Below are 15144 nucleotides of genomic sequence, written 5' to 3'. Positions count from 1 at the left end.
ACGGTCCATTTAATGAGAGTAATTACAAGTCACAGAAAACAAAAACATAATTAGATGGGTCCTCACCAGACAAAGGTGTTAAATATGTGATATACATGAACATGCATTTGAGGAAAGTGAAATCTCTGTTTTTACGCAAATCCTGTGAAATTATTTATTACAAGTTATCAATGGCTGTGATTAGTGTGGGAGACATACATTTTGCCCAAATGATTAGAATTTTGTGCAGAAAGTGAAGGGTCACTTAGCTTATTGCCCTTTACAGATGATGGAGACTACCAATAAAGTCCAAAACGAACAAAGTGGAATTGTCTATGAAAACCAAGAAAAATGAAGAACCGAGTGAATTTTGTGAACTAGCACACTACACTGTATACATGTATTATGTAACTAAAAATATGCTAACTGTGAATTTATATGAGTTACTTGAACGAAAATTAAAATCAAAATGTAAACAGTTTTAAAAATTGATATTTCCACCAATAAGTGAGCTTTTTCTCAAAGTATTACTAGTTTGTAATATGGTTTGCAATACATGTAATAGGAGTATGGTATTACATCAACTCAAAAAACTAAATAATTTTCATAATGAGGGTTTCTGTACTATAGATGGGAAAAACATTATTTCAACTGTGATTAATTTTTATTGATGCAGATTATATATAACATGTATAATGCATGTACAACATGAACATGTATGAGATTATTGAAGAAAAAAACCAAGCGTACATACAAAAACTTTCATATAAGTTATTATATTTTACTGTATGTTGTATTTTAAGATTAGAAGATTTGCTAATTGCTTGAAAAGTATTTTTAAATTGTCAATTAAAATTTTAATTTCTCCACTCTTCACAGTGCAGTTACTCATGTCGTCCACTGTGACTCAACTGTTACTCCATCAAAGTAAAACCCGGAATAAAATTGCTCCATTTCAAACGTTTTCGATATTTATTTCTGTCAATTATTTTGATGTTATTTAACTGCTAGAACTATTAAATATATTGTGGTTTAAAGGCAGGAGAAGTTAATAACAGACACTTTCTGAAATGGTGACTCCGATGTGGAGAGTGGAGACATTGTGACTCCATTCAAAACATCTCGACTGTGGAGAGTGGAGAAATAAAAATTTGTTGACAGTAGTGTATATGTGAAAGCGTGTGTTTTACAATACATTTTAAACAAGGTATTGTTTGAATTTTGAACTGTTTGGGAATTAAAAAAAATGACCAAAAATAATATGTGCAAAAGTAACCCTTACTTAGGGGGTTAGTCATGCCGGTATGTCTAAGGGGTAGGGTTAGTAGGATAATAAAAGTCAAGGAAACTTATTAACCCCACTTAGTCATGACGGCATGAATAACATCTTTAGTAGGAGTAAGTTTCGCCAATATTTATTTTTCTTAAATCCAAAATAATTCCGAATTCAAATAATACCTTGTTTTTATTAAAATTGTCTCCCCTTTGAAAGAGAGATACTTAATTTCACTGAAGTTTAGAGAAGTTATCTACAAGACAGAAATACAATCTTGTGGTGTTATTTTCACAAGATGTTATTTTAATCCAAATGTTCTTGTTATGCATTTAGTAGAAATTGAAACTCATCCATGTGTACGGGAGTACATGTAACAACTCCTCCCCCATTTTTAATTTAATTTAAACATTTTGAGTAAGCTAACTCATTTGAATTGTGGTATTGAATAAAAATAAAATGAATAAACTGTAAATGACACTAATATAAAAAACTACATTTTATATAAGATATGCTTTTCAGGGCAGATAACTCTTTGTTCAGTGATTTTTATCATTTTTTTTTAAATAAGCAATTTTAAAATTCACGAAAAAGTACTTTATCCTCAGAACCTGAATAAATCCTTGATATAATGTAAAAAGTAAGTCTAAATCTTTTAATTAGAAACTATTGAGAATGAAAAAGAGGCGTCCATTCGTTTGATACATTTACATAGTTATTGCCTTTGATCGCCTTGTTTTTCATCAGGAACATTTCTATACGGTGTTGAAATTCGGTGACTTTTAGGAATTTTGATGAATTTCAGGAGCCAAGGAGAGGGACCTAGAAATGGTCCTCATTTTAGCCTTTTATTATTGAGAAAAATAAAGAATGAAATGTTGCTTCACTTAGGTATTATTTGGTACAAATTTGGTGAAATTCTGAATACCTTGATGTATTGAATTCTACCTGAGTCTATCATATAATGACAGTTAATAGCATAAAGGTTTATTGAGACAGTGTTATTCAGCAATTTTCCGGTCTTTGTGGCACTTGCAGCATAACCTCACTTTTACGCAATGTCAACATGGTAAAATATTTTTTGGTTTTATTCAAAGCCGCCGAAGCCTTCAAAAAATTCATTTTTCGAGTTTGTTGAGAAGTTTTTCACTCGTTTTGTCAAGTTGCGTTCTTGATTCCAACGTTCCACTTATGCAGCGATAGATTAATACATTCAATAGGAACAAGATAAAAATCATCACACACATCAAGGTTAAAAATGTCTTTTTACTGATTCCGTCACTGCATTCGCAGGGAGAAGTCTGTTTATGAGCTGAAAAAATATACTAGAACATTTGATAATTTAGACAGGTGAAACCTGAAACGCTCCCGATGCAACGAAATATAAATACATGCCACCTATTATTTCGTAAGCCCTATTTTATTATGATAATAACTTTTCTAATGGTTTAAGTCATCCTAATGCATATTTAAAGTGTCCATAATATACACGGTCCGAATGTTATAGTCCGAAATACTGTGGGTATGCATATATATACAGTTCCTGAACCGATCCGCGCAACGATTTGACGGATCGATGACCGTTGACTGATTGATCGCTGACGGATCGATGACCGGTGACCGATCTGATGGCAGTTTTGTAATGTAAAATGACGAATGAATCGTTAAAAATAAAACAGATGTGAAAAAAGTATATATTGATGTTCAAATTTATTGCATAATGTAAATATGTGTAAAAGAGAAAACACTTGACACTGTAAAATAAATTGACCGCTCTGTGGTCACGTGATGCGATCACTGGTTTGATAGATCGATTTGACGGATCGATGACTGATCGGAAACTGATCGGTGTTCGTTTACCGATCGCAATTTTTGTTGCACGGATCGGTTGCATAACGTATTTAAAGATTTACTTCATTTCGTTTCGTTACGTTTCATTCTGCTTCGCTTTGTCTCGTTTTGATTCATTTGGTTTCGAATTGGTTCGTGCCAATTAACTTTTTAATGATTCTTGTCGTTTCGTTCTGATTCGTTATTGTTTCGCAATTTATAAGTAGCAATAAATTATTGGTAATGCTGTTAACCTAATGTTCGTAAACATCTAGGCACCATAATATTGATTGTTTTGGAAATCCCTATCTTGGAATGAGCTATTATTCGATTTGTATTTGATCATCGAAGCCAGCCAAAATTTTACCTAAATGAAAAGACGTATTATCATTTGGGGGATTTGATCCATCGGTTGAGATAAAGGATACAACAGATGGTAAAGAAAAACTATTGACCAAACTTTACGTCAAACGTGATGATTTTTCATTCAGAATTGTCAACTTTTCTTTCATCTGTGGCACTCCCTTCAGCACCTGCGTATGGAGTGTTCATATCTCAAATCATACGATTTACCACAGCTTGCCTAAACTACGCAGACTTTTTGTATCGCGCTAGAATTTAACAAGTCGACTTTTTGAACAAGGTTATGTTGCTACAAAATTGAAGTCTTCACTACAGAAGTTTTTTGTTCGTCATCATGAAATCGTGGATCGTTACGGTGTATCCATCTCCGCCATGAAAACTGATTTGTTCAACGTGTCATAGTTTTTCTTTCCTCTTTCGTCTACCTCGGACTTGACTTTTTATGAGCAACTCGGCGGGTGTTTCTAGAAGAGTAGAGGACGCTTACTCTATCGGTGCACATGGTTCATGCTCCAAGTTTTTAGTGGAGTCCAAGTTGCTCATTTACTTTTGTAACTTTGTATGTTTTATTTTATTTACTTTATGTTCTTTGTCCCTGGATTACATTCCTTTGATTACCGCTATAACCTTTGTTCCCTTTATAACTCTTTTCCGTACCAGTTTGGTTATCAATTGCATTTACAAAGTATACGCAAATGAAACTGCTATGGTGCTATTTTAAGCCCTTCAACCTGAAGGAATAAACGGACATTGATGCATTTGTTTGCTGATACATATAAGTATACAAGACCAGTGAATAATACAACAACTAACACTGCCTTTTGGGTGGTGTTATTTATGTATTATGTCAATTATGATATGTTAAAAAGATGTTATCTTCATAGGTATATTTTCATTTAATATTTAAACATGTCATTTTAACACTGCTAAGAACATAATTTGTGATTAGTTGAACTAAATAATGGATTTTTAGGTGTTGCAATTTAGTTAAATATATGGACTAATTAACCCTGATTTACATGGTGTTCTAGTTATAGGTCTGCATCACTTGTAAGAAGCTTCTTATTAGTAAAATGTAACCAAATGATTTAGCACGATTATAAAATATTTTTTTTAAATAGCATTATGATTTATTCAATAACCACTCGTTTAAAATATTTAAGTACATTGTATGTATACATTTAAAAAAAAATATTTTAAATACAGGACAACTGATTGATATTTCAAAGGAAATTCATGCTTGAAAACTCATAATGTTTACAGAAAACAATTATTCATGAAAATATATTCAAAATATTTTGTTGTTGAAATTGAATGCTGACACTAGAAAATATTCATATGTTCTTAAGTTCGTGAAGAATAATTCTCACTTCCAAATTGGTAGACATGCACTCGAGGAAACAATTTCGTTTATCATAAGATATTCAGCCAGGTTTGTTGATTGAAAATAATACATTTTGAAATACCTAATAAAACGTTTGTCATACTCTGAATGATTCAATATCTTCAGGGAAGACCTTGGTATAATAAAATATCGTATTCATTGAATAACAATAATTCGGAACTGTTCAGCCTTTTTGGTTCAACAAAAGGAAGACTTCGTATGCACTAGGGACAGAATCTGTATGGAATTTGTCAAAATCCGATTCTTAAAAGTTAGTTAGAACTGGTTGATATTTTTACCATTACTATTTTTCTTAACTCCTTTTTTCGCGCCAAAATTATTGGAATAATATTACAGTTGAGTGATTTTCAACTATTACTTGCAGCTTCACCGAATGAAAGGAACAAAATTACCCTGCAGATTTCCCCATTCCGGCAAATTATTCAATAATTGTTTCTCCCTCTTCATCTAAGGTTATATTTTAGTATACCGAAAATGTTGAATAATAATACAAGTGTCTTGTTAACGCATAAAGGAAATGGAATTCTGACGTTATATGTAATGTTTAACTTACTATAGTTAAACAACTTCACTCCGAGATCATTATCAAATTGCATTTCATTTGAGATAATTTCTTTGTCCAGGACACTGCAAGTCACAATATAGGGTCCTGCGGAAGGCGGTAAATCCAACTCGATTGTCGTTGAATAGAATATTCCAACTTTTTTCGTCACCGTCTTGTTAAATGCTTGCAAAAAACTATTCTAAAAAAACATTAAGCAGACGATAACGAGACCATATCTGCTGATACAAGTTATGTTTCAATGTTATTAATATTAGAACTACTTAGCAGAAAAAAGCAGAAAGAACAGTTACGTTATTATAGTAACCTTTCCTGACAAAAGCGAATCGTATTAACCGAGAAAAAAAATTGAGTATTGTAAACCTGAAAATAAAACTGATCAATTACATTTTGAAATTTTGTCAATTTGTTTTTGCTGCACCAATGTATACAAATATTAGACTACTCTATACTAAATTGAGATACCCACACTCCAGTTATCGTACCAAAAGAAAAAAACAAAAACAAAAACAAACAAACAACTTACATCTACGTTACATCTTTTTTTAACTGTGCAAACTGGAGCAGGAAATGCTCTCCGTATTGCTAGCATCAGCACATTCAACTCATTCTTCCATTCTGTAGTTATTTCTTTCTTGTCTGGAATGTCTGAAATATAGAACTGTTTAGGATTATTTGTTAATAAAATGTTATTTAAATTATTCCTGTCGATTTGTGTTCAATCTCAACTAAAACAAAACACAAATGGTTACAACAACCAAGTAATGCATTAACCAAAAATAAATAAATCGATAAATCAATAAATAAACAAAACAATGAGAATACTTAAACCAAATCTTAGTTCAGTGTGTATTTTTGTATTCTCAAATGGTGTATAAAACGAAACTAGATAAGATATCATGAAAAGGCAGATTATAGGTTTTCGGGTGGCAAGTATTTGTTCCCGGTCTTGTTGAAGTATCAATCCATCATTTACATTTCAGACGCTGTTAATGTTATAGGTGATTCAGAGCGCACCTCCCCCCCCCCCAAAAAAAAAAAAAAAAAAAAAAAAACAAAACAAAACAAAAACAAACAAACAAACAAACAAACAAACAAAACAAAACACCCAAGAAACGACTTCATATTTATTGAAATCATTCATTATTACATTGTTCAAAATATGAGAAAATAAAAAGTTGTCTCTTGGCTGTATACATAGTTTTCTGGATGTATATATATCCGAAAAAAAAAATAAAAAAAAATAAAAAAAAAAACCAACAAAATTTATAATTCGAAGCAGTTTTTGCTTAAATGAAAAATGTGGCACCTTTATGACCGCATTGCAATGAACTAGTGCCACAAACTACTATTTTTCATTTGTTATATATTTAACTATGTTACAAACAATTTTCACGTTATTACAATATAAGTGATACTTGAAGGCAATATACACAGTTTAATGTGACTACTCCATTCCAATTAAGAAAGAAAAGCGTTCCACTTTGGGTTTTTTTGCCATGCATGAATCTTTTTTTTTATAAGACTGCTACTTAAAAGGTTTGTACATACATCTAAAGTTTCGATCATTAAGTGTCAGCTTTGTAGTGTATCTATCAAAGTTGCTGAAGCACGTGTAATTCAAAGTGGCATCTATCAGGCTAAATGTTTTTATAACAAGTCGGCAACCATCCACACTAGTCCAAACTTCGTATTTTGATTTTTGCGATACTGCAAGAATACTTGAACTTTTATTCTCTATTCGCCAATATGTCTGTGAGGTTTCATTGCAACAGGTGAAAAAACAATGGAGTGTAACATCTTTTCCTAGTTCAATTGGTGACGTCAACATCAACACGTTCACTAAAGTAAAAACAAAAACAATATACAAATTCTAGTAATTAACTACATAGTTGCACAAAGAAAAGACAAATATATGTGAAAATTGTAACTTTTCAAAAGCGGAACTTCATCTGCTAAAGTTTCTTTTTTTTTGTTCAACGCATTTGTACAGTAGGTCATACCTTAAATGTTAATATATTTTCTCATTTATATACTTAAGAATTCAAAACTTAAAAAGCATAGGTCACCTGACCTTATTTCAAGAATAACAGTCCTTAAAATTTGGGATTTTTTACATGTACATGTATGTTCGGTAATATTAGAAAGTGTACAATTTGACAATTTAAGGTAACACGATTTTCTTATAATTTGGCGTTTCTAATGTTGACGGATGCTAAAGAGTACACTTAGTACTTAAGCTCGAGTTATTTTTTGTGTAAGTTATTTTGTTGTTTTCAGACAAATCTCGACCGGGTTCCCGCCCTTAAGGGATCCCCAAAATCAGCTTTACATGAGAATAAAAGGACACTTCACTTATTTTATAAAACTTTAAGAGTTTCTGTATACAAATGAAGAAAAAGGATTTCTTTCTGATTTTCTTTAAAATTTTGAAACTAAAACTGTCTGTATCCTTACTTTGAATGTAGGGAAAAAAAATCATCATTGTTTTAAATGTATGGTAAAACACGTTTAAACCCGGTTAAAATCCAAAAATGTATCCAACGGTCATTTGCTTGATTGACCAGGTTTGTAATAGCTGACACTTTAGTGTCATGAACTGAAAAAAAAACGTACATTGTAATACATCCTTTTGAGGCAGAGTACTATTTGAAAGCTGTAATATTTCACAAAGTACAGAGGTAAAACTAAATTTGATAGTAATAATTTCAACACATATCATATAGTGTATTTTAATTTTTTCCCTAAAAATGTATTCAACTTACTTTCAACTACGCAGATAACACTCCCGATGGTGTACAAAATACACACTGATTTATAACTTATAAACATATTTCTGCAAAAAAAAAAAAAAAAAAAAAAATCAAGCATTCAACAAAACATCAATGTATTATTGTTTTTATAGCTTTCTCCGTATCTAGTTCTGACGAAAACATATGTACATGAAGCGAAATTAACAACATCTGTGATTAGTATTTTGGTATTAAAAATCACTGCATCGATCCAGTGTTGATAGGTCAAAGGTCACCGAGTGTATTAACAATCCCAGTAGTCAAGCTTCTCTTGTTACCACAAACTATATATTATAATTTTCCCCCGAAATTTGCTGTAACATAAAATTCGAATTCCCTAAAACACTGTGACTTTATCTTTCTATAAAACATGAAGCGATTATTATTTAGCTCCCTAGATTTGCTATGATAGAAAATTCAGTATTTTGCGCCTTGAGTTCTTCTTGTAAACTGTTTATTATGTTTGAATCCTGAACTTTCTAAATATTTGAGTTTAATGCTGTTGATTAATAGTAACTTATTAAAACAGAAAAAAATCAGCAATACCTACATGACTGGTAAGTATATATACAACATTCCTCTTTAAAATGCTTTCAATAATTTTTCATCACTTTAATAGGTCTATACATACCACAATATAAATGGTATTAAACCAAAACACTACGTGTTCATACAGACTTTAATCTATTAACATTCGGTGTATTTCAATCCATTTTCTTGGGAATTTAGACAAATTACAGTTATTTACTAGTTCTTTCATGAAGATAAATCAGTTGGTGAATCAATGTGATTAATATAACAATGAATGATTCTGTCATGGAGTATTCGCCCAAAAATAGATAAATCATAAATATGTAAGCAGAAATTAATTCCCTGGGTAGACATGTACACAATGTAAACATAGGTCAAGTCAGTCAATAAGACCTTTTGTGTACGCCGGATTTTCAATCCACGCCGATATCAGAGGCGTATATTCCAAAAGAAGACTATATCTCTGAACTCGATTAGCAGTTGGATAAACTACCTAAAGAATTCTATATTGACAAACTTATTGATCTAACAAATGACTCTGTAAGCACAATGACGTAAAATATAAATATACTGGCCAGCAGAGGAAAAAGTATTGAAGGTTGCCCGTTTTCACATGTTAAAATAAGAATAAAACCTGATACAAAGAAGTATGGTCGAGACTGTTAATTGCTATACATGCTAAATTTACCATCCTACGACCAGTCCCGTTCTATGTAAAAATTATCGTATGGAAAGAGAGGAGTACTGGATATGCAGACTAGGTACTGCAATACCTTACGGATGCAATGTCAACATCAAAAGTATAAGAAACCTTTCAAGCCAATATAACAATAGCATAAATGTGATGAATTTATTTGACAAAAATCCAAGACGGGAAAGGAGTCATGGCCATCGCCACTATATGTCATCTAAGGTACATGATGTCTCCATAGATGGTCTCCTTCCTTTCATACAAAAACCTCGTGGACTTCATCACATTAGAACCAAACTTTATTCTATACCTCTCACACTACTACACTCCTTTTAACGATCATTTCTTCCACTACCATTTGTTAACAAGTGTTTAGATGCAATTAATTTGGCTAGCATCCTCCATCACAAAAACGTTACCAACAAAATTTCTCCATATTTCAAAGACAAATCCATACCAATTATTTCATATTCCTATACTTCACCCATCGCATCCAAAATTTTTAATTATAAAAGGCTATTGCAGAACCTCGAGATTGAGGACGTCAAGGCTAAACCACCTGACTGTTCTTGCAAAACCTCTCCATTCAAATATGGTCCTTCTGGTCACAACGGTACGGGAGATTTAACCATTATCGAAAACGAATCTCTGCGTAATATCCTTTCTAATGGTCCCAAGTACCGTGAACCACGCTCCATAAATTGGAATTATAACATTAAAGTTCTTATGAATGCCGTCGAAAAAATGGATAAAACGAGAAAAAGAAGACATTGATTCTCTGTCAGAGTGGTAAAAGGCCGTGAGGTCTTTAATTTTGAAAAGAATGAAAGTTTTAAGTAGTTCAATGAGTGCCAAGGCTACATCAGTTTTCAAAGACCCAGATGTAGCAAAAACATTGTCTACTATACATGACAAATATGTTGTCGTACTAGCAGACAAAGCATTGTTTTTGTCTGCAAAACATTTTATATCCAATGTTTATTATCAGAGGTAGACGTAGACAATAACAGCAGTGATAACACCTACACTGCTACCACACTCTCTAAAGGAGAGATTGTGGAAAACCATAAATCTGTGCTATCCTCTTTTGGCCCGATCTCTACCAAGGACGATGATTGTAATTTACCGTCTATGTACTGGATTCCTAAACTTCACAAGAATCCATACAAAAAAACGTTTTATAGCTGGATCTCCAAAATGTACCACCTAACCTCTTTCCAAACGTTTAACTTCTATACTCACAACTGTCAAAGAGGGTCTGCAGTCCTACCACAACTCGTGTTACTCCCGTAGTGGTATTAATTCAATGTGGATCCTGAAAAATTCGAAAGGTCTTTTGGAGACAATCAGTTCAAGACTATTATCTGAATATAACAGCATTAAAACCTATGATTTTTCAACACTGTATACTCCTATTCCCCATACTCAGTTAAAATCCCGACTTAAAAACATTATACATCGTTGTTTTTTTCCAAAAAAAGATGGTACACCTAGATACAAATATATTGTTCTTGATAGAGATTCCTCATACTTTGTAAGAAATTATTCCAAGTCATCTTCCAAATATACAGAGGAAGATGTTTACAAAATGCTGGAATTTTTTTTTGTCCAGTGTGGTGGACGCGTTTTTCAACAAACGGTCGGCATTCCAATGGGAAGAAATTTTGCTCCTTTACTTGCTGACCTATTCCTTCACTCTTATGAGGCTGACTTTGTAGCTGATCTGATCAGAAAGAACGAATATCGTTTGGCTAGATCCTTCAATCTCAGTTTCCGCTATATAGATGACGTATTATCTTTAAACAATCCTAATTTCGGGGATTTGATACATCGCATCTACCCAAAAGGACTTGAGATGAAGGATACTACAGACACTGTGAAGTCAGCCTCATATTTTGACTTACACTTAGAAATTGATGGTAAAGGAAAACTATTGACCAAACTTTACGACAAACGTGATGACTTTTCATTCAGAATTGTCGGCAACATCCCTTCGGCTCCTGTGTATGGAGTGTTCATATCACAACTCATACGTTATGCCAGAGCTTTCCGAAACTACGCAGACTTTTTGTATCGGCCTAGAACTCTAACAAATAGGCTTCTGGAACAGGATTATGTTGTTACAAGATTGAAGTCATCACTACAGAAGTTTTATGGTCGTCATCATGAACTCGTGGATCGTTATGGTGTATCTATCTGCACCATGAAAACTGATTTATTCAACGGGTCATAGTTTTCCTTTCCTCTTTGTCTGCCCCGCACTTGACTTTTTATGAGCAACTCGGTGGGTGTTTATAGAAAAGCTGAGGACGCTTACCCTACCGGTGCACCTGGTCCATGCTCCCAGTTTTTAGTGGAGTCCGAGTTGCTCATTTGATTGTCTTACTTTGTATGTAAGATTTTAGTTACTTTATGTTCTTTGTTGTGTATGTCTGTTTTCCATGTCTGGTCTTTGTCCCTGGATAACATTCTTTTGATTACCGCTATAACCGTGGTTCCCTTGATTACTCTGTCAAAAGATGATTTTTGTTCAAATAGATATAAATCTGAAGAGTTAAAAAAGTTGGTACAATAACATAATTTTATAGTAGCATGTTAAACTTTTTGAAATGTTGGTCCTGATTGTACAATAACTTCAAAGAAAATAATGCTAGACATTGTTCTGTTTAATAACAAAAATGTATAAACAAATGCTATGCAATCCTGGGGGAGGCGGGTGCATTGGGGAGATTGGCTATTAGTTCAACATTAGACTCCGTCCATCTATCTTGAAACAAAATCGCCACATAGTTTTGAATAATAATAATAAATCACCTGTGTGGCATAATGTAATTGAGCAGGACATTGTGAACAATCAGAATTAATTGCTACAGCCTATTACAGAAGTTATTGGTATTATAAAATCAAGATATGACAATATTGATGATATATATCAAAAACAAGTTAATGTCCTGATAAATGTAGATGATGAATCAATTCCAAAATGTGCTTTTAACCCAATTGCAAAGCTAAACGAACATGTGAAAAATGCTCGTGATCATGAAAGAGCTATAAGTAGGTTGTGGATTCTAAATGGCGTTCAAGAGCAATGAATCACGAATCGTACCGTAATCACAAAAAAGGATAAATATGATTTACATGCTTAAAACACATACAACAATCATCCTTATAGAATTACATAAAAAAAACCTATGATGACATTAATGTGGTATCCGAATGTGACGGTCGCCTTTTGTTAAGATTTTTTAAGAGCTTTACTAAAGTATATTCAAATATAGTAGATAATAACGTTACTTGTAACTCACCTGAAACAGTAGCACGGGCGTTTTATGAATATTATTCTGAAATATACAAGCAGGGTGAACACCCTACGTTTATGCAAGACAAAAAGGACGATACTTCCAATATAATTTGGAAAACTTTCCCCGAGAGTGATATATACTTACCTTGCGGTGAAATAACATCCGATGAGCTTCAGTCAATTCTTAAACAGCTGAAAAACGTATAATTTTGGCCATGATAAAATAGTTAACGAGTATTTATTGTATGGTTGGAATATACTTGTGAGCTGTCTTGCGCAATTCTTTAACCAAGTCGTTTGTGTTGGAGGTATGGGTTAATCGTTCTTTTATATAAAAGAGAAAAGCCAAAAACAACAACTGACATTTTTCGTTAATCTAAATTACTGTTGCATGTATTATATCCTGTAAAATGTTCTCAGGGGTTTCAAAGGCAGCTTAGATATATGATATGCTTTTGACACAGTGTTGGGGGTATGGCCACATGGTTTAATTACATAAGTTAAGGTGATAAAGGGCAAATATTGCGCTTGATAAATGACTTATATATAGAATCAAACAGTGCAGTGATTGTGAATCAAAACAAATCTGATTATTTTCTTGTATATGAGGGAATACGCCAGGGTGGTGTCTCATCTGGTTTATTATATTTAGTCTTTATAAACGACCTTGTATGTAATATATCAAATAGAAATACTGGTATCTGCAAGTTGTACTCGTTTGCTTGACATAGCAGGTATCAGTATATCTCCCTTACAACTACAGAGTATTTTTGATATTTGTTACGAATACTCGAGAAGTTGATATTTTTGCTTCAATGCGAACAAGTCTTGTATGTTACAGTTTGAAATAGTTTGGCTGGTAGAGTCTTAACTTTCCCATTTATATATCGGTAATGAACATTGTCCAGTTCAAGGCTAGTACTGTTATACACACTTGGGAATAGAAATAAACTCAAAAGTGAGATAACTTAATAGAACACAGAATGTATGTGAAAAGGGAAGCAACTCTACTTTGCTTTGATTATAATTTATTTACGATCAACACATCTAATTGTTTTATTCTTATTATATAAATATGTAATACTGTCTGCAGTACTTTATGGATGTGAAATTTTGACAAATATCAAAAAGGTAGATTTGCTCATATTTAACAGTTTCTAACACTGTGGTAAAACGAAATCGACCTACCGATATTAACGAGATCTGACATGTGCCATTGTGTTATGGGACTTCATCCAAAAGAGTCAAAATTGATATAAGAAAGTAAATGTATCTTCAGAAATTGCGTAAAATATTTTGTGACGTATTTCATATTTGTTTGACAATGAAAGAAGCCATAATGGATTTATACCTGATATTATCAGAATTTTATCCATGTTTGAACTTACTAGTTATCTAATGGATTTCATCTCAGATAAGCAATTTCTAAATAAAAACACTTGAACATCAGTAGTAATAATGCACTAAACATTCAGCAAACCTCAGAATGTCACGAGCGAATTACCGGTGACTTTAATTTGATTTAGTCCATTTTGGAACTTGCATCAATCGGTGAAAATTGCCTCCTTTTAGGAACAAACCAATACATTTATCGAGGTCAAGAGAGCGTATCTATTGACTAAGCTATGGACTGATATTCCAAATTCTACGTCTGATTCTTGTAATGATATACATGTAGTTCTTTTTTTTAATTAGCTGCAATCTTAAAATAAAACACGCAACAGTCAATTTAAAAATTATATTTTTAGCGATTACTCACTCGGACTACTTCTAAAACAAAAACGCCAATCATGGGATTTAAAAACAAAGACAGGATAGATATCTTAAGCTTTATATATAATTTATGTCCTGTTTGCATGCGTTGATATGTCAATCATTATAATAACGGACATTTTTTTTCACAAATTTATTTAATAGACCAAAGAACGTTTAGTTTACGAGTACAGGAATGAAACCAAAATACTTTAGCGAGGCTTGTAATTTAATGACTCTTAGACAAGATCATACAAAGTATTCTCAACGTTCCAAATTTGTATTTTACAGTAAGCTCTTACCTTTTCTTGGAAAATAATCACAATTTTGGTTTAAAGATGTCAACGACAATGGTAAATAGTCTTTTAAAACCTCGGACATTTGAATTCCTTTGTGTACAAAAGGAACATAATTAATGTAAACCAGAGACGTTGACCAAGGTGTAAATTATATTTATGTTACATGTACTATTTTGGCGGAATGCCATAGATCTATAAATGTTGAACTAGTCTCAAAATAACGTAGAACAATTCAAATGGTTGATTACGTGTATTCACATTTGACGGGTCATGTGAAGTGCCTTTTCAATTGGAAGTCTTATTTAATTCTTTACTCCCTGTTTCTGTTACACATGTAATATTTAAAAAGGGGTTTTATATGTTTTG

The 15144-nt window shown here is 32.5% G+C and overlaps 1 protein-coding gene across 3 annotated transcripts; it reads right to left on the bottom strand.

Annotated features, from left to right (window-relative positions):
- Positions 1–621: 621 nt before the first annotated feature.
- Positions 622–14958, bottom strand: LOC148609480 (uncharacterized). Of its 3 annotated transcripts, none has more exons than XM_088541101.1 (7): positions 14782–14958; positions 12873–12919; positions 8178–8248; positions 6964–7254; positions 5939–6060; positions 5404–5593; positions 622–2564 (listed from the first exon to the last, which is right to left on the bottom strand). In XM_088541101.1, exons 3-7 carry the CDS (start codon positions 8242–8244, stop codon positions 2371–2373), a joined length of 864 nt encoding a protein of 287 aa, XP_088397227.1. In that variant the 5' UTR covers positions 8245–8248; positions 12873–12919; positions 14782–14958; the 3' UTR covers positions 622–2370. The 3 variants fall into 3 exon arrangements, with proteins under 3 accessions (XP_088397227.1, XP_088397228.1, XP_088397229.1); XM_088541102.1 differs by lacking the exon at positions 14782–14958 and adding an exon at positions 14116–14457; XM_088541103.1 differs by lacking the exon at positions 12873–12919.
- Positions 14959–15144: the final 186 nt, after the last annotated feature.

Source organism: Perna viridis, chromosome 8, assembly GCF_037379345.1.
Source record: "Perna viridis isolate PV_CMFRI_1.1 ecotype Kerala chromosome 8, ASM3737934v1, whole genome shotgun sequence".
Classification (NCBI taxonomy): Eukaryota; Metazoa; Mollusca; class Bivalvia; order Mytilida; family Mytilidae; genus Perna; species Perna viridis.
Note: the sequence above shows the minus strand (reverse complement) of the source record. Positions and strands in the feature narration are given on the sequence as shown.